Below are 24,933 nucleotides of genomic sequence, written 5' to 3' on the forward strand. Positions count from 1 at the left end.
TTCAGTTATGCATTTTATTACAAGTAGAATTATTACACAACAAAGTAATGCGTATTGGAAAAATACATTTTTACACTGACTCCAGACAAACATTGCAGATAAAATGCCGTTGTTGTAAGACTTCCTTTTCTATTTCACAGAGGCGAGAAGGTTCAGTTACTTATTTAATCACTCATACAAGCTTTGAGTTAACCAAGTTTGCTGCAGTATTCAAACTCTGCTGGTTAAAGGACAAAAAAAAGGAGCTGCCTACTAAGAAAAATATCCAGCCTGGGCCTCCATGTTGTTACATGTTAATTTATAAGCACGATGTGAGAAGTTGTACGGGCCATTGATCTCCAGCACAGGAAGTCATTAAGGCATCTGTCAACTTTTAGCAAGCAGCTCGCTAAGCTCTGTTAGTACCTTTAACACCAACATTCTCACTCCACACAGTGGTGCGAAGCAGTGATTACACCTTCTTCAAAGAGATACAGAAACTGAAGTTTAAGCCAGACCACATTTTGTGCTTGTATAAAAGTGCCGGATGACTACGATCAGAAGGAATCCAGACTCGGAACAAAAAAGCTACACTGAACTACCACAGACTTTCCATGCAGCCCTGCTGAAGTGCCCAAAGCCTGCTCTGACAGCACTGCTTCCCAGGGACACCTCCTGTTCTCTGTACCCTTCTGTTTGATCCTTGGCAGACTCAAATCTTAAGAGATACCACTTACAGACAGCAGTGGGAAGAGGGGAGGGGTTTTTGGTCACAACTGCAGTATGCTACAAAAAGGAAGTGCATTTGCTTACGGAGATAGAAATGTGCTGACCACTATGAAATTACCAAGTGCCTCCATTCACGGTTTCTCCTCTGCAGTGGAGCATTGCCAGCAAAACTCCAAAAGAATCTGAGATCTGATGTTTCAGACCGATACTACGCAGAGTGCATAAAGGACTGAGCCCCACCAGCTGCTTGGTGGGGTCAACGTCTCAAGCTGAAGTTTGAATTACATGAGAACTAAATAGGGATTTTGGTTCAAGTTGTGAGCTTTTCCCTTTTAACTCTGGCAGAAAGCTATGTAGAGTTGGTTGCAAGGAAACTATCACAAAGGCACTTTAAAAATGATCAAATTTGCTATATTTAGTTGCTTTGAATTTAAATGAACGTTTCAGGCTGTGTATTAGTTTATCCCTACTCATAACTTGGCTTGCAGACTTCAATAGGAAAGATCAAGCTGGTAGAACATTGGCTGGAAAGGGTAAATGGAGCATTAAGTACAGTTCCCCAGATCCTTCCCAAAGCTTCAGGCAGTCTTATTATTCCATACCCTGCTTTCAAAAACAAAAGAGCAACTAGCCAGTCTTAACCTTCCGTTCAGTTTAACTGAGTTTTCATTAAGACTCTTAAGAAATTATTTAAACAGCTGCTTATTCTGTTAGAATAGAATCCCTGTTCTCCTACCTCTTCCATCAGGGAAGTCACCGAGAAGGTAAAACGTAATTGCTGAAGCACTTTCATGTTGTGGAGCTTTCCAATTTGGATTAAGTCCACCAGCTGCAGCCTTAGAAGGACGCTCCTCTACCACAATGTTTAAGTCTTTCAAGCACTGCAGCTCAAAGCCAGGAGAGAAGCAAACATGATAACATGCAATGCACTGTAGTCAGGTATTCTGTAGCCTATTGCACTCTCTCCAGCAGCCTGTTATCTTTCAGTACCAGCAGTCAATGTTATTTTGAAGCACAGAAAGACATTGACTAGAAAATGTTTTCCACAATCCATTCCAGCAAGCTGTAGCATGCAGCTAAATGCTTCAGACACCATCATTTCCCACCTCATCCATCTAAGCATAAAATGCAACTGACGTTAGGCTAGAAACGCACCGTTCATATTAGGAATAGTGCTACAGACCATTTGCTTTACACAGGGCATTCTACTGGAACACACCAGCAGCAGACATAAAACAGTGAGGGGAATTTGTATTGCATCTTCCATTACTCTTTTCTAGTGTTGAAAGAGTGAGATTCCAGTTATATGCATATTGGTAGATCAAAGTGCAGATTAAGTGAGACGATGTGAAATTCATTGTGCAAATGATAGTGTTTATACCCTCTCCCATCATTTCTTGTAGAAAGTTGAGAAGAAGCCTCAGGCAAGTCTCCTATAAAAGCAGCAGTCTGGTTTATCATCTCATCTAACTCTTAAGAGCAAACAGAGCAATGTGTCACCATCTTCTCCACTCCATATACCAGTCTTTAAGTAAACACGTACCAGTTCATGGAACGGAGGTGAGGAATGTCGAGTTCAGTCTAAACTATATCGATCTCTTAGGATGAAGAAAGCCTTAACATGGCACGTAGTTCTGCTTAAACCCACATTTTCTTCTGACTGAAGCCTTTGCCTGCCAAACCACAACCTTGTTTATCAGCAGATTGGTTTCCTAGACAATGTGGCATAAGCATTTCACAGATTCAGCATGTTTAAGAGAACATGACCAGCTTAGAATAAAATACTGCAGCATAACCCAGAAGCCCAGCCCTCCACTGCCAGTTCAGAATCCTTCCCTCAACAACACAGGCTTTATATAAACAGGAAACCTCCAAATACACTCCCACTGGCTGGCAACGCTGCTCAGACTGGACCCAGAGTCACAGCATATTCTGAGCTTACTGTCTTCTCCTGCAGCAGTTAACTGGGGTCTCCAAACCAAAGGAAAGCACTGCCCTCCCTCATGGAATTCGTAATGCACTTCAGCATTTATTGCTGTATAGTGAGTTAGACTACTTAACCAGTTTTAGTGTTTTTCCATTTAGCATAAGCTTCGGCCTTTCAGCGCATTTAAGGTCATTTAGACGAGTTTCATGAATTGGAAGGACTAGTCATGGAGATATGAAAGTGCAACAAAGTCGGCTTTGACAGCTCTAACAGGTATGAGCAGGAGTATTTTCTGGCTAAAACAACCTTGCACTTCTCTTGAACATGCGAACACTAACGAGGAGGTATCAAGATGTGGATCTGCAATTCTGACTGCTTTGCATCAGATGTAAAGCTTTCTGTTGTAAGGCCACAATTATTGAGCTATGCTTAGGACTAACTCCCATTTTTGAAGAGTTTCTTGAGATGAACAGTGGTTTTAACAGCTCAGTCTCGCTTCACAAGAAGCCTTCTCTAGAGAAAGGGAAAGTTGATCTTTAAGACAAAGCAAAGAAAGATACCTGGTTACCCTGAAACTTAATGCCATCTCTACTAAGCAGCCTGAAAGCAACAGGACTTAATAGAGTTGCTCAGTGCAAAGCACCATCTCAAGGACAGACCTGTTTTACACCAATTCAAAACACCAGCCTTTAGCTTCCACACCCCACCGCAACTAGAAGAGGGTCTAAATTATTTTGTCACTTGGTTTTAACAATCCACTCGAATTCCTAGTGAAGTCTATCACAGCCCAACACATTTACAGTCATACAAAGTCATTTATACCAGAATATATCATAAACAGGGTCCTTAATTAGTTCAGTCTATTGCAGAAGACATGTATAGGCCTCCTCTTCCCTATCCAGAGGACTTGTAAGCAGAGCTGCTGTCAGGAACAGACTGGAAATCCCTTTACTTCCACAGCATACTAGGAAACTCCTCCCAGAGTCAGGACATCAAAGCAGATGTTGCAAACTCGAACCGGTTTGTTCAGATCAAATTTTATGATAGGAATCTCCTTTGTTGAGCACTTATGGCAGAGCAGGCGTCCACAGTGTCGGCTGTCAATAGAAAAGTGGTATGAGAGAAGTGAGCTCTCCCTCAGTGAATACTGGGGTTTTATTGTTCGATGTCCTTTCACAGTGATAACATCACTACAGAAGGCAAACCAGCAATCTAAATACTATTTTTTGTCACATCTTTCAGAGCAAGTCAGCCCCACTAATGAAAATAGGCACTGGAATTTTCTACTGTAGTTAACTTTGACATGACTTCTCATTTCCAGTTGATCTGGGATAGTCTAAGTGCATGAACTGCTTAAGATATGATTTTAACCAGACCACAAGTCAGATCAGAGCTACCTAAACTAGTGGAATATTTCGAATAGTTGACTGGTTATCCACCTACATTAAAGTAAAGGCTTCTTAAAGCACCAGAAGGAACAAGACTAGCTACATTTGGAATAGAAATCTGTTTCCTTGCAAGCACAGCAAGATGTGTCACACATTACCAGTGATGCTTTCTTGTTGTGACTCCAAATTTGGCAGTGCATTCATAGCAGTTGGAGCCATCACACCAGGGAGGTTCTTTTGTCAGCATATCTGTTAGAGGTAAAAATGTAGAGGTAAAACGTGTTTTGACACATCTTGAATTATACCGTAACATTAAGGTAACTTTTCCCACAGTTTTAGGTGGCATTTAGTAAAATTAACTACTCTTGTAGTAGCTGTCATCCTGTTTGTCGAAAATATATAGTCACTGCGATGAATATAGCACAAGATGTAAAGCAGCACAGAGTCTAAAGCTACATTAGACCACTACACCAGCCAGCATTCTCCTTGAACATTGCCCTTCTGGAAAAATGGATGAGTTTGACAGGACTTCCTTAGGCAATTTTTCAGTTTGTTACTAGAAAATGAGCATCTTTATCCTTCACTGAAAGTATCAGAACATTCAGCAGTTCAGCCCTTCTAGAATTAGTGTCTTCTAAACTAGGTGTCCAGTGCTCTCCCTTCCAACAAGGCATCTCAAATTAAGCCAAACCACTTCACAACTGTAGCAAGCATTACTTACCCAGTAACCTAAAGAGAAGCTGTTTTGTAGCAACTTGGTAGTTGAAGATATTGACTCCCTGATTATTGTTAACGCCAAGACGAGCCCCAGCTCTCACTATTGCACGGCACAAGTTAGCATTTCCCTTCATATACGCCAGTAGGAGCACTGGAAAATAAAAGCCAGATGCTTCAGCATCAGCTGAATGGAGGTCTCATTGCTTTGCTCAATACAAAGGTAGGACCTTCAGTGCAATGTTTACATTTTACTGTGTAGTGTACTACAGCTTAATATGACTTGAGTGACTTTCAACCATTCAGTCCCACCTACCTGTGTTTCCTTCAGCATCAGGTTTGTCTAGAGGGTATTCTGGCATACACTCCAAGAAGAGGTCACAGATGGCTGCTGCATTATCTTTCCCATATTGTCCCAAAATATGCATTGGTGACTGGCCTCTAGGGAGAAGAGTTTATTATCCCAATCAAAGTCTGCTTGTAACTACACTTGTTTGATTCTGAACTAACTTTTGAAACAAGCTGGTTTAATGAAACAAAGCTATACCTAAGTAACTTAGTACATCGTGTACAACTACATACTTCATGCATGCCAAGAAGAAGTTGTTTTCTACACTACCTACAACACTGTCTGCAGTAGTTCAGTACTTCACAGTAACAGTTTAAAAATACAAAACAATATATTTGGCTTTGATTATAGAATCATAAAACTACAGAATATCCCCAAGCCGGAAGGACCCACAAAGATCATCGAGTACAACCCCCAGCTCCACATATGAGCACCCTAAATTCAAACAGTATGCAAGTGCTGTTAACTGTTTGTTAAGTGCTGTCCAGACACTGTGTGAGCTCCAGCAGCATGCCCACTGCTCTTTGGTGAAGAGCCTTTCCCTGTCCTCCAGCCTGACGCTCCTCAATGCATCTCCATTCTGTTCCCTCAGCTCCTGTCACTGTAACCAGGGAGCAGAGATCAGTGCTGCCCCTCTGCTCCACTTTGAGGAGCTGTAGGTCACCCTGAGGCCTTCCCTCAGCCTCCTCTAAGCTGTACAAACCAAGTGCCCTCAGCCACTCCTCATACATCTCACCTTCCAGACCTTTCAGTGCCTTTATTGCCCTCCTTCAGGTACTCTAGTAGATTTACATCCTTCATATGTTGTGGTGCCCTAAACTGCACACAGTTCTTGAGGAGAAACCACACTATACCAGGGTAGAATGGGACAGTCCCTTCCCACAACCAACCATATTGTATAGTGTCTAATGATACCAGCACACTCATTAGAAAACAACATTTTTAGCTTATTAAAACTACACTAGTTACCTAATATTAAAAGCTTCAGCATCTACATTGCATTCTGTGAGGAGGACCCGGATATTGTTCAGACGGCCGTGCATCACTGCCAGATGAAGAGCTGAAAAACAGGAGAGAAGCATCAAGAATTTGAACAGTTCAACCCTAATAAAATCAAATACTCCTTCTCTACAGCCCCATCTTCCTTCTCCAAAATTCCTGCCAACTTTGTTTTCTCAGACTTTCCTTTTCATTTTTGAGTAGTGAGCCCATTTAAGAGGCTTTCTCTACCACTGAGATATTAGCAAACCTACTGAAGTTCTGTACATCTACTTGTGAAACTTCAGAAATTTACCATTGTTTCCATTTTCATCTACAGCTGCAAAATCAACTCCATTCTCCAGAAGGACTGAACAAATGGTGGGCAGATCTTGCTGGGCTGCTAAGTGAAGAGCAGTCTGACGATGCTTTGTCAGTTCATTCACCTGGGCACCTGCAAGCAGCTGTCAAGATGCAAGAAGGAATATGTTCAAAGATGTTTTCCGGGGCTATGAGCCAACAGTTTATTTCTGTGAATGAAGCGCACAAGATTTCACTGTACAGAGATACTTTCAGGTCTCCACCCAATATGTATGAAATGCTATTACCAAGCTGCTACAACTTGTGTACACATTCTGATCTGCAGCAAATACAAGGTAAGGTTCCTCCTTTTAACTGAGCCACACTACCTATTGATTACTGCAAATCAAACATGCTCATACGAAGGCAACTGATATGCAGCGCTGAAAATCTGAGCCAAGTGAATTTCATGCAAGTTTGAGTTCTGCTTTAGAAGTGGCACCAGCTCCACCTGACTTCCCCAGCCTATAAGCAATCAGCATTGAGGGAGATCATACATTTCAAGCAGATGGGGAAAATGACTCCCCAGTACCTACCAGATTACGCACAATGATCTCCGAGCCAGCTTGCACTGCCAGGTGGAGAGGTGTTAGTTTAGAAGCATCTTGGACCCGAGAGTTTACATTAGCCTGTACACTTATCAGGAACAGCACACTCTCAATGTCAGAGTTCTGAACGGCCACATGTAGAAAATTGCGACCTTTATTATCCACCTGCAGCAGAAAGAGCACAAAAAATAACAGCTGTCATTTCTGTAGAACAAAATTCCACCAAGAGATGAAATCCTTGCTCATTCTGCCCAAGATGAACTGTAGAGTCTTGTTTCTTTAGCTGCTTGGCATTACAGAACTACTGATACCATTATAAAGTAAGCTGAACTAAAAAATTACCAGCTACATGTGCTGTCTGCAGTCTGCTTCAGACCACTTCATTTCTAGTTTAACCTTACAGTGTCTTGACCACACTAGGGAGTATTACAGATATGAGTTAGCTGTTGTAGTATGTATGGGGCAGCAGTTAACAACTGTCTCATTGAACTGAGTTTAACTTGAGGCAGACTGGCAGTTATCAATGCAGAATGAAGCAACGTGCAATTCTGCCACACTGATGCAAACAGTGTTTGAGTTTTAGCTAAATACCAGGTGCACGTTATTGATCTTGGCACTGATGCTGATATTAAAGCATGCTTAAAACTCACTGTCAACGTATCCATATATCATACATATAAATGCGAGTAGTCTATTAATCACCAGGAATTAAACTTACCTGCTCAGCAGCTCCTGGCTCCCTCTTCAAGATTGCTTCGGCTGCCTTATTATTTTTATAGGTCATAGCACATGCAAAGGGAGTCATTCCTTGCCTGTCACGTACATTTAGCTTAATTTCTGGATGCGAAATCATAAGCTGAATTATAACATTATGTTGGTTGCTAATGGCAACATGAATTGGAGTCCTTCCTTCTGCATCCTAGAATGAAACCAGGAAGTTTATTATATGAAGATGCAGGAACATAAATCCTTCTCATCTCTGAAAAGTAAAGGAAGTTTTTCAGTTCTGTGCCTGTGATGTACTTGGCAGAATTCAACTGGGACACAAAACATTTACAGTGGGAGCTCATATCCACAGTGTAAGTGAACAAACTGTTACTTGTTCCTCTAAATCCTCTGAGTTCCACAGCCTGTTAAGCTGCTGACAGTAACATTTCTCAGGCAATCAGACATTTTAGGGGCATTCTGAACATTCATGAGAGCAGCCAGGCATAATAAGAGAATGCTTTCAAACTAGTGTTAGCTTATGTTATACCTTGTAATAGTAGCAATACATACACCACCTCAGTTTACTTAATAAAAAATGTTTCCCAAACATTTCTGGGAGTCAAATATTCTAGAGTTTTACAGTTTAGCCTATCTATTGCTTTCTTGCTGCAGAATACAGCCCCACTCCAGCCTTCCATTCACACTCTGGGCAGATGAGCTGAATTCAGATCATTACACCATGAAAAAACTGCACCATTTTAATCCATACCTGAGCATTGACATTGGCACCAAACTCCAAAAGGCACTGAATCACTTCTTCTAAACCCCAGCAGGCTGCCAGGTGTAGGGGTGTCTGTCCATCATGAGCTTCCTCTTCTCCTTCTCCATTAGGACCTGGCTTTCTGGGACTATTCACATCACAGCCACTAAGAAAGGCACAAGACCGTCAATAAATTTATCCCAGACCAACAGTTAGAAGTAAGAAAGGTTCCTACAAGAGCTGATTTAGTATTTACTGATGTTTCTTTTGTTTTCTTCTGGTTTGAATTTGACACTTGTCATCACAAGAATACGATCATTTAAATAACAGAATGTGTCTTTAAGAGTAGGAAGGCTCCCTTCAGTACCATTCACACACCACAAGTCTAATTAAGCATACACCCATTAAAGACTTAAAATAGTTTATGACAAGAAAGTAAATATAAGCACATTCAAAAGTTCTTATTTTAGGAAGAGGTTCTGACCTGCGAATAAGAAAGCACGCTATTTGTTCACTGTTTTCATCAATAGCTCTGTGAAGAAGAGTCTGTAAGCAACCGCTTGGTCCTGACCCCCAACAGGTTGAATCACAGCCATGCCTAACCTGGAAGGAAAAGCACAACGAGGCAATGAAGTTTGCTCTACCTCCAGTAGACACCTACAACTTTATGTAGTCCTTAACTAACATTTATAATATAATCCCTTGGAGGTAAGAGCTGAGATGTCTTAACTGTTCTTGTGACAATTATCACATTTCAAGAAGTTACTTTAACATCTTCCAGCCTCATGTTTTATTGGCCTTAAACTTAATTTCTGCTTGTGAGCCCTCTGTTGCTAGTGAGATACACATAAACAAGGCTAAATTAAGTCAAATCACAGTCTTACCAGAGTTGACGCAATATCTTCCAGGTTGTTTTCTAAGGCAAGCCACAAAGGAGGATTTCCTTTTTCATCTGGCACAGACATATCTGCTCCCCTGGTACAAATAGCATCAACCACAAGAGGGAGCTGGTTCTTTATAGCCAGCTGTAAAGCAGTCTCTCCATCCTGTGTTCTGCAATAGGTGCAGTTTAAACCATGTTACTTTGTCATTAAAGAATGCAATGGTCTCTCTTACAGTAATTCACAGACATAAGAATTATCTCCCCATTTGTGTATTTTTGCTGTGGTAAGACTATGTTCAGTCAAGCAAACCTACCATGCTAGATATTTCAGAGCAGCTATGCAGATATATGAAGTTTGAGGCCCACGTTAGTGTTCTTAGCTCAGTTATCTCCATTGCCTTAATTATATTCACTGGTTGAACAGTGCTCCCTTTGCCTACTCTCACAGGATGGAACAGGTTTATCTGCACTGCGGTAACACTTCAAACACTCAGAAGGAACTGTTAAGGCACTGAAGTTAGAACAGTTGTATTAGGCAGTTTGTCCCAATGACACTCATGAGGTATAGCTGGCCAAATTTCAAAGACAGCCTGTGAGTCATACGTGGGCACATAAATGTTTTAAGTATAATATCAGCTTGTCTGCAGATACTTGCAGGCAAGTTTTATGTGAATCTTGTTGCTGGGACTACATCTAACTAGCTCAAATAATAGAACACGTCATTCCAACGAGCTGGCAAAATAGATGAGACTACAGAAGCTCAGTACTATGTCTCTAGGACTTGACATTCTGTTACAGAGGGTTATGTTCTACTTAGAATCAGGGCAGAACCTCCCACTGTAGCCTCAAGAGGACATATTGACTAATGGAGCTATATTTAGATCAATGCTCACATATGTAAACCCTCAGCTTTAACTAGCACCACTGTAAGAAGGGCCAAATAAGTCATCTGAAATCAACTTCAAGCCTTTATATAGAACTACAGAATATCTCACAATAATCAAATCCAACCCCTGGCTTCACACAGGACATCCAAAATTCAAACCCTCCATCTGAGAGCACTGTCCGCATGCTCCTTGAACTCAGGCAGCCTTGGCACCTGGTGCCCTGAGGAGTCTGTTCCAGTGTCCACCACTCACTGGTGAAGAACCTTTTCCTAACACCCAGCCTGACCTCCCGCACATAAATCTATGTTGATCCTTCAAGCTCTGTCACCACAACCACAGACACTGGATTGGCACCTCTTTCTCTGCTCCCACTCATGAATAAGGAAGTCATTACAGCTGCTCCTAATATCCAGTTCAGTGTTACATCAGTGAAGATCTTACCTGACATTTATATCTGCCTGATGTTCCAGCAGAAAGAGTGCACTCTTACTATCCTGTCTCTGTATTGCCATATGTAGTAGAGTCTGTCCGTCTGACATCGTGTCATTGATGGATGCTCCAGATCCAAGCAGCTGAGCTGCTATTGTATGCATGCCTGAGGAATTAGAGATCATTAGTATTTTGCCTTTGCTCTCCAAAGAATAACAGAGACAAAAAATATGGTATGACACATGGCAGAGATTTTCCATTCATTTTTGCCCATCTAAATTTGATGTCCTCCTTAACCACACCTAGTGTAATTCTTCATACCACCTTGGTCTTCTGTTCAACAAACACATCAGCTTTTGGTATTACATTCATAAGCCATCTTAGTACAGTTCAAGGGTCAGGATGCAAACACTACCTGGTTTTCTACAAACCATCACCCTCTATGTTTCACCGAAGAAAGCATCTCCTGAATCAGTATTCTGAGATCCAGTCCACCTCATAGCTACTTAAAGTATCTCACCTTCCCTTTGTTCTAGAAGCTGGTTAATGCAGTAATGCTGACCTTCATGGAGATAGGCATGAAAATAAATCATTCTGAATGCATGCAAAAGTAACTGACAGTTCAGAGTGGCACAATTCCATAAAACAGTACAGCTGCAGGCAAGAGGCTCCAAGAGCTGCCCCCTACTGAACAAATGAAGCTTAGGGATGGAACTCAGCAGCCAGTTGTGAACATTATTTCAGAAGCAAAATAATCATCTAAAGCACTCCCGGACAGCTTTTCATTAGCAGCATGAGCCAGGCCATAAACACTGTTTTACAGCTGTTTTCTCACCAAAATAATCTTGTCTACATCATAGCTTCTCTATTATAGGAAATTTTCATCTTGTCTCATAAGTACACACCTGTCCAAAGAGCCAGTCCCAACACAGTTTGGTCTCTTGAGTCCTTTAGACTAAAATCAGGAATGATTTGCAAGTTGTTGGTTGCATGAAGAGCATTAGCTTCAAAAAAAGAAAAAAAGAATCATTGTTAGCATTCTTGTATTTGACCTGCAATTGCAGATTAAAGGCTGCAGGCGTGTCTGTATCACATTCTTAAGTACCACAGAATAATTTAGGTTGGAAAAGACCTTTTAAGGTCACTAAGTCCTACCATCCACCTCATGCTAGAAATGCACTGCTAAGCCACATCCCTAAAAGTAGGCAGGAAGTTTACTCAGTTTGTACGACCTCCTTCCGAGCAAGTTAATTTGTTTCCATGACTGCTGATACAGCTTGGGACACCCTAACCTGCAGTGACAATACTACCCAATTTACTACTTACACTAATAGCTACCCAACTTCCTGACTAAGAGTCAGAACCTCCTTCTTCACTGTCTGTTTCCCAACAGCTGCTTACACAAAGCTCTGAGAATGAAGACCTCATAGCTGTACCGTCAGAACAACCTGGGGCTGAAGTTCAAGTTCATTATGTACAGCAGAAAATCTGGAGAGATCGATAACAGATTTAGCACAAGTCAGTTTTCTAGTTCTAACAAGGAGGTGACCAAAAAATTCTTTGACCAGTATTAATTGCTCTGCATAAACAAAACTTGCAAGAAAGAATGCTTGATCCCTGCATGTGTTTAAAATCCGTTCAGATGTGGTGCTCAGGGACATGACTTAGCAGTGGGCTGTTAGAGTTAGGGTAGGATGATCTTTAAGGTCTTTTCCAACCTGAGAAATTCTATGATTCTATGATCAGTAGCTTGTCAGAACACAGTTGAGATAACACCTTGATGCTAAAAGCAGCAACAGTTTGAACCAGAAGAATTCTACCTTTTTGTTCCAGGATGACTGATACCACATCTGGATGATTGTAAGCAATAGCCATGTGAAGGGGAGTTTGCAGATAAACATTCTCGGCTGTTGGAGAAGATGCATCCTTCTGACCAGGTGCCACTTCTGCAGTCTGAATGTTTGGATTGGCTCCTTGCTGAAGAAGTTCTGCTGTCAAGTTTGCTAGGCCATGCCTACAGGCAGTGTGCAGTGGTGTTTCCCCCTTTAACAAAAAGGGGACTAGGTTAACAACTTGAAAAAACAGAAGAGGAGCTTTTAAATTACTATCCCACAAAGGGGTGTAAAGAAACTTAAGTCCTGGTAGTCAAAGCTATGAGCTAACTTATATTAAGGACTTGATTACGACAAGGATAAAAAGAAGTGTTAAAGCATCTTAACACCCAGCAGTGCCGCGACAACAGTGCCAACTGTTGTATTACGGTTGCTTGATCACTAGTAGGTATCTGAAAAACTGCAGAAGGCTCAGCAGATGTTCCAACTTGCTTTAAGCTGGGATAAGCAACAGAAGAACTATGCCATACTATTTCTGAAGGGAGATAAGGAAATTTTCAGAAAGTCTAGAACTTTCTGGTTTACCCATTTGTTTTGGTGGTTGACTTTTGCTCCATGAGTTGCTAGGAAGAGAGAAGCTGCCTCATTTCCTGCACCAGCTGCCCTCTGAAGCAAGCAGTTCCCTAAGGAAAAACCATAAATACTATGAGAATACTTGTAGCAGCCATACCTTGACACTAAAAAGGAGCTAGCACATTTCCCACTACCTTACAACGTTAGAACTGGAAGCCAACAAGGAAAATCCTACCTATTATTCATTCCTTTGAAGTGCTGGACTATCACGTGCACTGCCATTCAGCAGTTACACGTTTTGAAACTGTAAAGAGGATGTTAGGACTGGCAAAGAGTCAAGATATTGTCACTTCCTTCACGTCAAGCTCAGTTTAGGACTCAGTGTCCCAGCTCGGGTGAAGCTCCTACCATTTACACATACCATTCATTACATAGCAAGAACTTTTGAAACTTCATTCAGGTCCCCCAGAATCTTTGAATTTTTGGATAGGCTACAGTAGTTTGAATCACAGACTCCAGTCAGCACTGGGCACCTGCACTTCACCTACAAGCCTTCCTTTTACACAGAAATACAAACTTAAGTTTTACCTGTTACTGTGTCTGGAGCATCTGTATTGCTGCCTCGTTGGATCAACCTTGCTGCAAAACTGTTCTCATCGAACGAAGTTCCATTTACAACAGGTGCATCCTCAAAAGGGTTTACAGATTGATCAGATGATACAGTGATATACTGAACTGCAAGCCACAGAGCTGTGCTTCCCTCATGATCCTTCAGCTCCAAGTCTAGTCTAAAAATAAGAGTTAATGTTCCCCAACTTATGCCTTAAAGCGGGCCCCAATGCAGCTTAAATTTCAACTGTATGAAATGCTGTTCTAGTTTATCCAATATCTCACTGACAATTTCTGCCTACTTAAAAAACCTCTGGAGTAACTGAAGCACAGAAGAATTTGTGAATACTCTGAAACAAGCAAGATTACTTTCAATAACTACAAAGTTGAAGCTCATTACCCTTACGAGAAACGTGGTCTTGCTAGATTTGGGTTCTCACAAACTTTATCAAACAGACAAGATTTCTTTTTAGTCATGTACAAGAACTATAAACTCATCTATGGAAGAAACTGAGTCAGATGAAGATTCCCATGAAGTCACTTACTTTAAGCAGAATCCAAGCTGAACATGAAGCTCTTAAAAATGTCCAAATAGGTTATTATTCCTTTTGGTTCCACTACAAACTAAGATACTGCTACAGTATTTCCTCTAGCTCTCTCAGCAAAACACCGAGATACTGTTTATTTCTTTACAGTTGAGCAAAATTGCTTGGCTTCTGGCCTCAGTTTGGGCAAAGCCCTCACACTTCTGCATCCATTGATAGACTTACAATAAGGCAAGAAAGGCCCAGAAGAGTTGTTAAACCACTTTTCATGCTTTCACTCACTCAAGTAGGTACTCAGTGTATTTTACACTTAAGTGGAACTTACTGTTTGCACTGGAGAAGCTGACTGAATACGGGTTCATTTCTGACCACAATTGACATGTGTAATGGGGTCCTGCAATTGGAGCAAAGTACACTTACATCAGCAAGTGAGGCACTTAAGATTTTGTCCACACTTATCAACATACCCCAGTAGATTGATGTGGTTAACCATCACCTGTGCTTTCCAGGGAAGGGCTCATGTACATCATGAGAGAAAGAGTGAGCTGCCCTTTTAGAACATATGGTTCCAATTGATTTAGTAGTAAGCAACTCTTTACATTAGCACAAGAGATAAGGAACGAGCACAAAACCCTAGCCAAATTGAGCAGCTAACACACCCTGAAGCTCTACATATCAATACACTATTATCTATTAAACTGTTAGCAGACTTGACTCCATCCAGTATTTACCTTCCTTTGCTGTCTTGCATATTTGGATTGGCACCAGCCTGCAGGAGGGATTCTGCTATTTGTGCCATCTCTGCCATGACATCAGGTGAATGCTTCTTAGGGCTGTACGATGCCACAAGGTGCAGAGGAGTCTCCTGGTCTCCCAGCGTAGCAGCATTCACACGGGCACCATTCTTAATGAGAAAGTTTGCAGCAAATTTATCTCCTGTCATGAAAAAATAAGGTTACTTATGGATAAGATGGAACCTGCACGTTTTATAGAAATCAAGAAAAACAGATGCACATTACTTCCTGTATTCATGGTATGCAACGATACCAGTAGAACAGTCTGCTCTTAGAACACCTTACCATTGGGAACTTCAGGAACACCTGACCACAAAGCCAGGATTAAGATATTTTGTAACAACCTCTTTCCTTTGTGTTTTGCCCTGAGGTTACAGAAGACTCAACCTCACACACCAGTTCATTTGGTATGGCCATACAAACTTTGCTGATGTCATTGAGGCTTTAATGCACAGCTGGGCAAGTTGAAGGCTAAACGTATTCTTTGAATGAATGGTACTGCTCCAGGACTGTCAGCAGAATGCTGCTGCAGTTGGTCACTATCTGTTCGGTATTGCTATACAAACAAGCAGTAACACGATCTTTGCTCTTAAAAGTGTAAACCCCTGTTACACATGAAGCAATGGCCTCAACAGTCAGCACTCCTCACATGACAGTCCTAGAAATCTCTACTCAGAGCTTCTCAGAAGTCAGAACTTAGGCCCAATTCTGTGCACTAGGCCTTGGGCTTAAAAATGAAATTCCATTCACCCCACCACCACTTAAACTTCATTTTTGACCTCAGATGTCCATGCTTGATGAGACCGTAAGTCAAAAAGACATTGCAGACTGCCACAATAGAATACTACCCTGTTTCTTCCTTCAGCAGAAAATACTTTACTAGATGGCTTCTTGCTGTCACATGGTTTATTTCACTCCTGTGATTTTTGGTTTCAACAAAAATAGATAGGACAGTGTTTATCTGTTGCTACAGCCTTCTAACTATTGTTGTTGTCAAATATGCAATGAGACAAGAATAAATGTTAGAATATATACCTCACACTGCAACAACTGCAAGTTAGAGCCTTCATATCCCGTTTTCTTACCTCTTTGGATGGCTTTATGTAACAGACTCCAGCCTCTCTTGTCTGCCCTATCTACATCAGCCTTGTAGTTGACCAGCGTAGTTGCAATACTCTCCAGTCTTTGGGAAAGGGCTAAATCCAAAGCAAGATCTCCATTCTGATCCAACTCATTGAGCTTCCCAGGAAGCTGTAACACAAATGCAGTCAGTTGACTTCAGTTACAAAGTTACAACAGCTTAATGTAAAATTTCAACAGCCAATTCCAGCTACTATAATGGCAGACCTTCCTTCACCTCTAATGCTAAATGCTAGTGAAGCATTAGGTAAGCACATCTTACACAGGAACTGCCACTAAGTAGCAAAGTTTACCAAGCAATGCATTTTATTTAAAACATCTTGCATGCAACAGACTGTCATAAATCACTTCTTAATTATGTCTTCAGGGAGCTTTTATCACCCAAAGACTATTACAGACATAAAAGCAGCTGTGGTAATAAACATGCAAATAAGGAGAATTAGTGACAGAAATAGGTAGTGCTCAGACTAGAAATTAGAAACTAGTTATTTAAAACATGACATTTTAGAAGACAGTAAGTTAGTCTCACTATACCTGTGAATCCATTTCAATAAGATACAAGAAGACTACATCTTCTCTTTCAACTTTAATAGCTTTATGCAAAGGATATTCTGTCTTTGACTTGAACATTTTATACAACAACTGAGCACTCATGCTACTGAAGTCTTCTTTCCGTAAGTCATCCTAGAATAACAAAAAAGCAAAGGGTGAGCAATACTTTTGTTTTGTCTATAAGCAATGCACTGAATAATGTTATTATCAGGTTCACAACGCAGGCTCAGTTAATAGCTCTGTTTTGATAACATGCATGACATTACAACAAGCAGGAACAACCGAAGATAACCTGTTAAGGCTACGAAGTAACACTGAGGAAGTCTTACATTTTAGTTTCAAGATCTGTTACAGTGAGGTGTTTTCCATCCCTGTTGTCTACAGGCAGAGAAAACAAGCAGTTTACCATTCACCGCAGTAGATAAACACCTAGTTCTGAAACTAACTCTTTATCTAATCTTAAATCACAGATCAGTAACAACACAAAACAATCCTACTGAAGAATGACATCTCCACAGAAGCTCTGTACCTGGATGAAGCTACACAAAGCACTAGAAGACAACCTTTGGTTTGAGTTTAGGACTAATACTTTACACAATCAGACAAAACTGCCTCAAGATATCAGAGCAAGTGAAACATCTAAGTCAGCTGCAAGACCTATTGCTGCTCCACCCACCAGAGAAGGTAAACTGCTCTGGCCTGACTCTTCCTTACAAGGAACAACAATCCATGAAATCCCCATCCCAACTGGGATGCTTGAATTGTAGCATACAAAGATATATTCCTGAGGTTCCACACCTTACATTTCAACACTTATCAATATTTTTCCTCTTGCTTCCCTCTATGAGTACTTACCCAGTGACTAGCAATTATTTCTGCACAATAATTCAGAAGAGTGCTAGCATTCAGCTCCTCAGCAGTCTGGTAGAAACGAATGCAGTTCCTGACATTAACTAGTGACATGACTCCTTTTTCACATCTGTCAAAATAGAAAAAAAGCCATTCAGTAAGCAGCCCCTCAAGCTGTTACAGGGCTCTATATACTCTTCTCTTAGATGCCAGTAGAAGGAGGCCTGGCATAAATGTACTATAACCTTAAGCTCTTTAAGACAGCTCCTACAAGACTAGGTTCCTATTTAGGTAGGAGCCTAAACCTGAACTGGTGCCTGATTTAGTGGCTGGCAACCCTGCCCACAGCAGAGGGCTAGAAAATGAAGAACTTTAAAGCCTCTTTCTACCCAAGTCATTCTGCTTCATACTGCACACTGGTTGCCATTGTCTCTTCCAAGCATTTTAATAGTTCTTCTCTTACAGCTCTCCAGAGGTTGTTATTAATATGTTGCTCTCCACTTTCTCTCACCACCAAATCAGGGTTATTTGGCTGGAAGAAATGGAAAGTAAACATGCGAGCCGTGAGGAGAAACAGCTACAGCATAACTATAGCACCAAGCTCCTTTTCCTGTGATCAGCTGAATGTCATGCTGCATTACTGAAAACCTCAAGTCTTTGAAAGAAACCAAAGCTGTATCCAACTGCTAGCAGCTGTCAACCTATTTCTATTCAAACAAAGTTAAAGAGTTCAAGAATAATGACTGCATTTACCAAGACTCACCTTTCCCTAAGCAGCTGGAGCTGAAATTTATTAGCTAGTTTCATGAGGTCTGTCAGAAAGATATCATCTTCTCTTAGCTCAAGATCATCTGTGTAGATCCAGCGCAGCATTGCCATGGTTACCTCTGGGTCAGCATCTGGTACAGGGAGCAACAGGGATTAATAAAATACTTAAAGAACAATCACCTATTCAAACAGTTTTGATTCCTCTGTTAAAGTCACAGCTACCATGAAAAGTCTCATTGAAACTGTACTGCTTTAGCTTGCTACAATGTCAGAATAAAGAGCCAAGACTGGACAGAAGTTAAAGCCAACAGCAGGGCTGGCACCAAGCATGAAAATCCTTCTTCCAGTGAAACACTGAGAAGGCTACAGGGCTCCCTGCAACATCTTCCACCTGCTGTATGAACACTGCATGGAGGGACGAAAAATGTTCCTCTGAAGTCGTTGCTCCTCTGTGGCCAAATCCACACTAACATTTATATGCCCTAATCCCCTCTCCACTGTAAAAATCCTCCCCTTTGTTTTACAGCTGTCTATATTATGAACTGCAGCACTTCAATACAGTTGCTTACATCTTACTAATAAGATAATAGTAATAATAGTAATGTAGTAGTAATACTGCTGGGTATCATTCCTAAGAAAGAGGGAAGCCAATTTAACAGAACGATTAGACTTCAGGAGGTTTTAAATGCTGATTCCAAGCCTGAATGCTTTTAAACACAGCAGAAACCTCTTTATCCTGGAAAAGAGAAACACAGATGCATTTCCAACAGCCAAAAACTTGGTCACTTAGAAGTACTGCAGCAACAACCCTGCTTCCAAGGACATACAGCTGAAGATTACTATGTAACACGAGATCAGATGAACTACCAAAAACCAAAACAAAACCACAAACCAACCACAAAAACTATCATTTAGAAAAGCAACATTGTCCCCTTGAATGATTGGGTTTTGTTGTTGTTGTTTTTTCCTTTTAAACAGAAGATGAACATATTTGAGGCACTGAAATTCCCATCCTACAACACCTTCACACAGCTGCACCAGCTTGTCAGCAGAACACCACACACAGCACAGACCATCTCCTAAGGAACAAGAGGTTTCAGCAAGGCAAGCACCTTCGGCCTAACCTGAAGTACTCAGGGAAGTCTATAGAACTGTAATATCAGCTCTATCTTGGCAGAGAAAAGGGTACATTTTCTCCCTCCCAACAGGAGAACGTATGCTTATGTCTTGTAGTCTGCAGAGCAAACGTAAGACGTCTGAAAGCATTGAGTTTTAAATGCTGCCTGTACTCTGAAATTAGGATTTAAGTGATCTTAACTTGAGAGTTCTTTTAAAAAGGACTTCTTTAGAAAACCTGACATAGTTTCTGAGAACAGTTTGTAGCCTGCTCCAACTACTTGATAACCTAATCCCTGTGCTACGCAAAGTTCTCCAGTTTCTTTTCATTTGTTCTATGTAGTCAATATTAGTAAGTGTAATTCTGTTATAGGAAGTGTCTGCATTGTTAAACATGTAAGACCACACAGCTACATTTGAGATTCTCAGATCAGCAAGAATGCGAGCTAGAAATGCAATGATTACCCCTTAAAGACTTCCAACAAAGCCACCATCAGCATAACAGCTCTTTGGGAGTAAATCACTCAATTTAAAGAGTCCTTGGCCTCTGTTCCATTGCAGTTGCAGAAAGATCCTGAAATCACTTTGCAGCAAGGCCTGCCACAAGCTGTCTCACAAGCTGGCTTGCAGCAACTTGCTTCTTTCCAGTTTGTCAGCATTCAGGACTCAGGATAAGATTTAGCGCAGAAAGTGAAGCCAATGCTTGATATTCAACGTGCAAACCTGCTTAACTTCATACCCATTTTTACTGCTCACAAATTAATGGTGCGAAACTCCTCAATACTGTTAAGTACAGAAAATCTGTCAAAAGGCTCAACCTGCAGAAACTCCGCTCAGTGTAAGCACATGCAAGAAACAGTGCCAGTAGAATAAAACATCTTGTACGAGGCAGCCTTTCAGAACATGTCATTTCTCTCAGCCTATTTTGTAAAGGTATCAAAACACCAAAGCACATCACTTCTGCAAGAGATGAAAACTGGCATTTGTTTCCTCCACACACACTGTTAACAAGAAGCAAGGTGTTTCCATTACACTCTCCAGACAAATTATGCACGCTACCTCTAAAAAGCCCTGTCCTTAGAAAGGAAGAAGTCAAGCTCCTCCACATAGATTTGCTTTTCATTATGTTTAGTTGATTCTAGAAAAGACAAACAGGCCACCATTCACAACCCCTGTTCATAAAAGAGAAAGAAGGTAAGTTATTGATTTAGCTGGCACTAGCATCAAGTTCACAAGCCTGCTTCCTTCTTTCAGACAAAGCTTCATTATCAATTGATTTAACACCACTTTTAACAGATAGTTGTAGACCAACCAGAAAGTCCAAGGGTAACCTTCTACCAGCAGACTCTCTTACCAGCCACCCTAAAGACAACTGAAGCATCACATATCACTGAAGCAGTAACTGACCTGACAGATCCAGCTCCTCTGTTGAGGCAAGGTTGGCCAGACTCCAAGCATCACTGCGTGCTGCTAAGATGAATTTGTGAGCACTGATACGCTTGTCCCGAACTTTTATCTTCAGATCACTGATAAGAAGGGAAAAAGCACAGACATGTATAAAGCAGGTTCTCCCTGTGCTTGGATACAAACAGCATCTCCATAGTATCCATCCTAGTGTCCACATTTAGGTTCAGCTTGTTTGAGATATCAAAACACATTTGGTTAAATGCAGCATTGTGACAAATAACCCAATTTGTATTTTTTCTATGTAGAAATGTAATGAATGAGTCATTAAAGGCTAACTGCTTCACAGTAAACTACTAAGGAACTACTGCAGAAGACTGGAACAGCCAGCAATCCTGCAGCTAAATATTTAGCTTGCAGTGTCCACAGCAGTACAGTCAGCTAAGCTCAAAGTTTGCAGGCAAGACCAGCAACAGAACAATGTTTGACAGCAGTCCTGAGGACAAGGCACACGCCAAGAATCCCCAGTTCCTATGAGAGCAGCTGTCAAGAACACTTTAATTTCCACTGACCCCTTTAACAACAGGTTATCCTTTGTAGCTAGAAAAGTACATGCTCTGTTTATTTTCAAGTTCTATAGCTTCTAAGTGCTCTGATTGCATAGCTGCATCCTCCAGACAGCTTGCTAAATCAAAACACCTCTAGGCACTAAAGTACAAAACACAAAGACCTTAAAGCTCACACTGTGACTTGCATTCTTTTTCAACTATTATTCTACACCTTTATTTGTGACCAGGATTTTAGATCTAAAGAAACAACCCAACTCAGACATACGCTATCTAACAGACAGCATATTTTACCAGCACGCTATTGTACCTTTAAGGTCCATTAAGTCAAAGCTTTCTGTCATCTCCCCTTCCCCAAAGTGAAGCTTCTTACCTGTACTGCTCCTGCTGATAGAGCTCAGCTACAATGGCAAGGAGTCTGCTGATGAAAGTGTCGCTGGCATTGTCTTGGTTAGCCTGGGCAGCCAGAAGATTGCATCTCCTCTCCGTATCGGTCAGTTTCTTCTGCAGCTTCACATACTCCTGGCGGAGAAGCATCAGGTGCTTTTCCAGCTTGGCCACCTCCTCTGCAGAGGCACACAGCGTTACTCAAAGCCGAAGCATTGCACATCTCCATTTGGCATCTCAGTGTAACTCACCCCACAAGTGCTGCAAACATTTTACAGGTGTCTTTCCAGTAAACCTCTTCCATGCTACTTGAGCATCACATCCCTATGCTGGACACCTCATATCATTGCCAGCTGTAAGCACGTTTGGCAGGGGGCAGAAATCACCAGAACACAATGATAAAAGCTACTCACAACCAAAGTTCCCGAATCCTACCCACCATGAGCTTTCCACAGCCACGCAGGTCCACAACTGTGTCATTTACAAAGGAGTGGAGGACAAAGTCCCTCAGCAGCAGTTGGCAATTAGCTCAGTTCGGTTGTGATGCTGACTGCCTTCACAGCAGATGCATTGAGCACACAAACTGCACACTGCTGTCACTGTGGTTCACTCATCATTACCTGCCCATAAGAACCCACACCAATAAGACAAATGTTTAAGTATAATCTACATCCAAAGACAATCCTGCAACAAGAAGGAGGCAGGAAGGAGAATTGTAGACAGTAACCAATGATTTTCACTGGGAAAGTTATGACAGGATTCCTCCCTGCTAGAAAGGAATTCACTGTTCAACAAGTTTTCCTCAAATATTTACTAAATGTAAGACACTACTACAAACAACGAGGAACCGGGCTCTATGACCACTGTTTTCTTTCTGCTTCTGGAGCAAAGATCAGCAGCATGGCTGGCCTTGGCTGTGCTCCAGCCGTCCCCAGCAGAGCATCCTCCTCCTGCTCAGCTGCAGATGAAAGCCTCATTTAGAGTCTCTTCTATGAGCTGCTGTAGCAAATACTCCCTCAGAAGTCTTTTAACTAAACTCTAATGGATAAACAGGAGGTAATTTACCCTGTTTTACTCTTCAGTTAACACTACTTAAGCAAGTTCAGCAGTGTACTTCCTCAAAACGCCATTTATTTAGCTTTCTCCTTTAACAGCTAATCAATCTCACCTCCTCTGGGATACTTACTGCGTTGAAGTACACCGCAACTCCAGAACTGCTAACAATAGCACACCAGCCCTCAAAGGAGCCTGAAGCTCTGCTCTGTTCCATCTACTGAAGGCAGCGTAGCATCAGTGTTCCCAGAACTAGCAGGGCATAATGTACACTTATTTGTGCAGTAACTGTATATTAGTGCAGATCCTTGCATCAAGACACTGAGGAGACAGCTTTACTTGCAAGGCTCTGGCTAAACATGAATCCATTCGCACCTACAAATAGGATGCCTGGGTTTGGTGCACACAGAACAAGTCCTGAGCTCACACTCTATACCTCAAGTTAACAGATGGCTAGACAAGGAAACAACAGCAGTGTTTGCTAACAGATTCCTGGCAGATGCACTAACACCTCACTAACTGGGAGAAGTACAAGGCCCTTATCAAGGACTTCAAAGACGACTTCACAAGAGACCAGTGTCCTTTTCTCACACACAATGCAGCAGAAGGAAGTCTAAAGAACAACTGCGATAGCTGAGCCCAAAGAGATAAGAAGAGAGGCTAAATGGCAACTGGAGCAGCAGATAGCATGTACCAAAAACAAGGAGGGCCCAGTGGAACCCACTGCGTTGTCTACCTCACCCTCCAAGTGCAGCCATTCATTTCTTGGCTGACCACACAGTATCTCCAGCTGAAAACTGCTAAAAAAGCACATTGACGGTGAGTACCTGATCTGAAGGCACAAAACAAATCCCTCCATCCACAGCTCATAAGGGACTGAGCAGGAAGAGCTACTTCCTACTCCACCTTCTTACCCACGTTCACTCAGGGCTCGTATGCTTCCTTCAGCCAAAAGATCAGAGTATTGTCTGAATTGGGAAGAATCTCTGAGATGTATGAGTGCCTGAAACAGGGCCTGCTCCAACCACAGCACTGCTCGGCAGCACAGGGTTTTGAACCAGATCCCTAAGGATCCTGGTGCAGAAGTTTCATCTCCTACAGATATCTCTGACATTTACTGCCCATCAGAGGCGGGTCAGCTAAGCACAGAATTACTACAGTGTGTGCAATCAAGTTAAAATGTTGTTGTAAGGATTTACTACACGAACCTGACTGCAGCATCTTCTCAACTGACGCACACCAGATCTGAATGTTCTATATCATAGTTCATCTTTAACAAATGGTTTGGGAATTCTATCACTGTCTTAGAGCTGGAGTTGGGGAGCTGAAGGTGGTGCTTTAAGGCTGGAAGTCAGAGCTTCTGCTGTGCCTGTAATTTGGGCCATTTCAGCACAGCAAGCCGATTCAATTTCCTCCAGGGAGGAAAAGAGGAAGCTTCTGTCTTACAGGAACGGCACTGTAGAGATCCAAGCAGTTTGCAAACCACATTACCCCCCGTTTAACTTTTAGAAGGCTGTAACTGAGAGCCTGGAAAGCCACACAAGGGCTCAGGATCCTGCAGGTGCAGCACAATGTACCAGCAATGTCCCAGCAGCGCAGTGCTGGAGCTCAGCACAGCCCCGGGCTCAGCCCCACATCTCCCCACATCTCCCCGCACCGGACGGACCCGCACAGTCCCTCACAAACCCCAGCGCCCCCCCCCCGCCATTTCACATTCACCTTAGGGGCACACAGCCCGCCCTATGCTACCCCACCCCTGGCGGGCAGAGCACAGCAGAGTCAGCCCAGCAGAGGGGCTGCCCCAAGCCCCCCACCAGCACTAATGGACACCCAGCCGGCGGCGCTGCCGCTGCGCCCGGACACCGCGGCCCCGCCCGATGGCTCAGCCGGGCTCCCCCCCTCACCTTCCGCCATGTTGGGTCCGGCGCCTCGACTCTCGCGAGAGCCACCGCCCGGCGCCGCCTAGCCGAGCTGAGCGCGATGTTCTCGCGAGAGCACGGCCCGCTTCGACCTCCGCCCGCTCTCAGAGCTCCGCCCTGAGGCAGGAGCTGCCTTGCCCCGCCCCGCGGCCTTGTCCCGCCGCTTTATTCGCCTCACATGGCGGCA

The 24,933-nt window shown here is 42.3% G+C and overlaps 1 protein-coding gene and 1 long non-coding RNA gene across 3 annotated transcripts; one reads left to right on the forward strand and one right to left on the reverse strand.

Moving 5' to 3' along the window:
• Positions 1–24,765, reverse strand: ANKFY1 (ankyrin repeat and FYVE domain containing 1). Of its 2 annotated transcripts, XM_015880600.2 has the most exons (25): positions 24,732–24,765; positions 21,761–21,953; positions 20,825–20,943; positions 18,297–18,432; positions 17,540–17,663; positions 16,667–16,816; positions 16,078–16,243; positions 14,930–15,134; positions 14,524–14,592; positions 13,633–13,832; positions 13,057–13,154; positions 12,460–12,682; positions 11,545–11,643; positions 10,652–10,805; positions 9,325–9,493; positions 8,925–9,043; positions 8,450–8,606; positions 7,691–7,891; positions 6,961–7,137; positions 6,381–6,528; positions 6,056–6,146; positions 5,054–5,178; positions 4,745–4,891; positions 4,182–4,272; positions 1–3,732 (listed from the first exon to the last, which is right to left on the reverse strand). In XM_015880600.2, exons 1-25 carry the CDS (start codon positions 24,739–24,741, stop codon positions 3,600–3,602), a joined length of 3,504 nt encoding a protein of 1,167 aa, XP_015736086.1. In that variant the 5' UTR covers positions 24,742–24,765; the 3' UTR covers positions 1–3,599. The 2 variants fall into 2 exon arrangements, with proteins under 2 accessions (XP_015736086.1, XP_085377860.1); XM_085521734.1 differs by lacking the exons at positions 16,078–16,243; positions 16,667–16,816; positions 17,540–17,663; ... (2 more) ...; positions 21,761–21,953; positions 24,732–24,765 and having other exon boundaries at positions 13,633–13,732; positions 14,930–15,074.
• On the forward strand, positions 6,523–18,298 carry LOC146757412 (uncharacterized). The gene is made up of 3 exons (XR_014936390.1): positions 6,523–6,720; positions 17,155–17,368; positions 18,056–18,298. It is a non-coding gene; the product is annotated as an uncharacterized LOC146757412 (long non-coding RNA).
• Positions 24,766–24,933: the final 168 nt, after the last annotated feature.

Source organism: Coturnix japonica, chromosome 22 (assembly GCF_054131305.1).
Source record: "Coturnix japonica strain WE chromosome 22, WE-NBRP24, whole genome shotgun sequence".
Classification (NCBI taxonomy): Eukaryota; Metazoa; Chordata; class Aves; order Galliformes; family Phasianidae; genus Coturnix; species Coturnix japonica.

Bases quoted from the DNA above. Each gene is read 5' to 3' on its own strand.
- ANKFY1 (XM_015880600.2), bottom strand. The intron at 13,155-13,632 runs GTAAAACTTAAG...GTTTTTCCTTAG, and splicing joins TGCTCCAGACACAGTAACAG to GGAACTGCTTGCTTCAGAGG. The intron at 3,733-4,181 runs GTAATGTGTGAC...TTCTATTGACAG, and splicing joins ACAACAAGAAAGCATCACTG to CCGACACTGTGGACGCCTGC.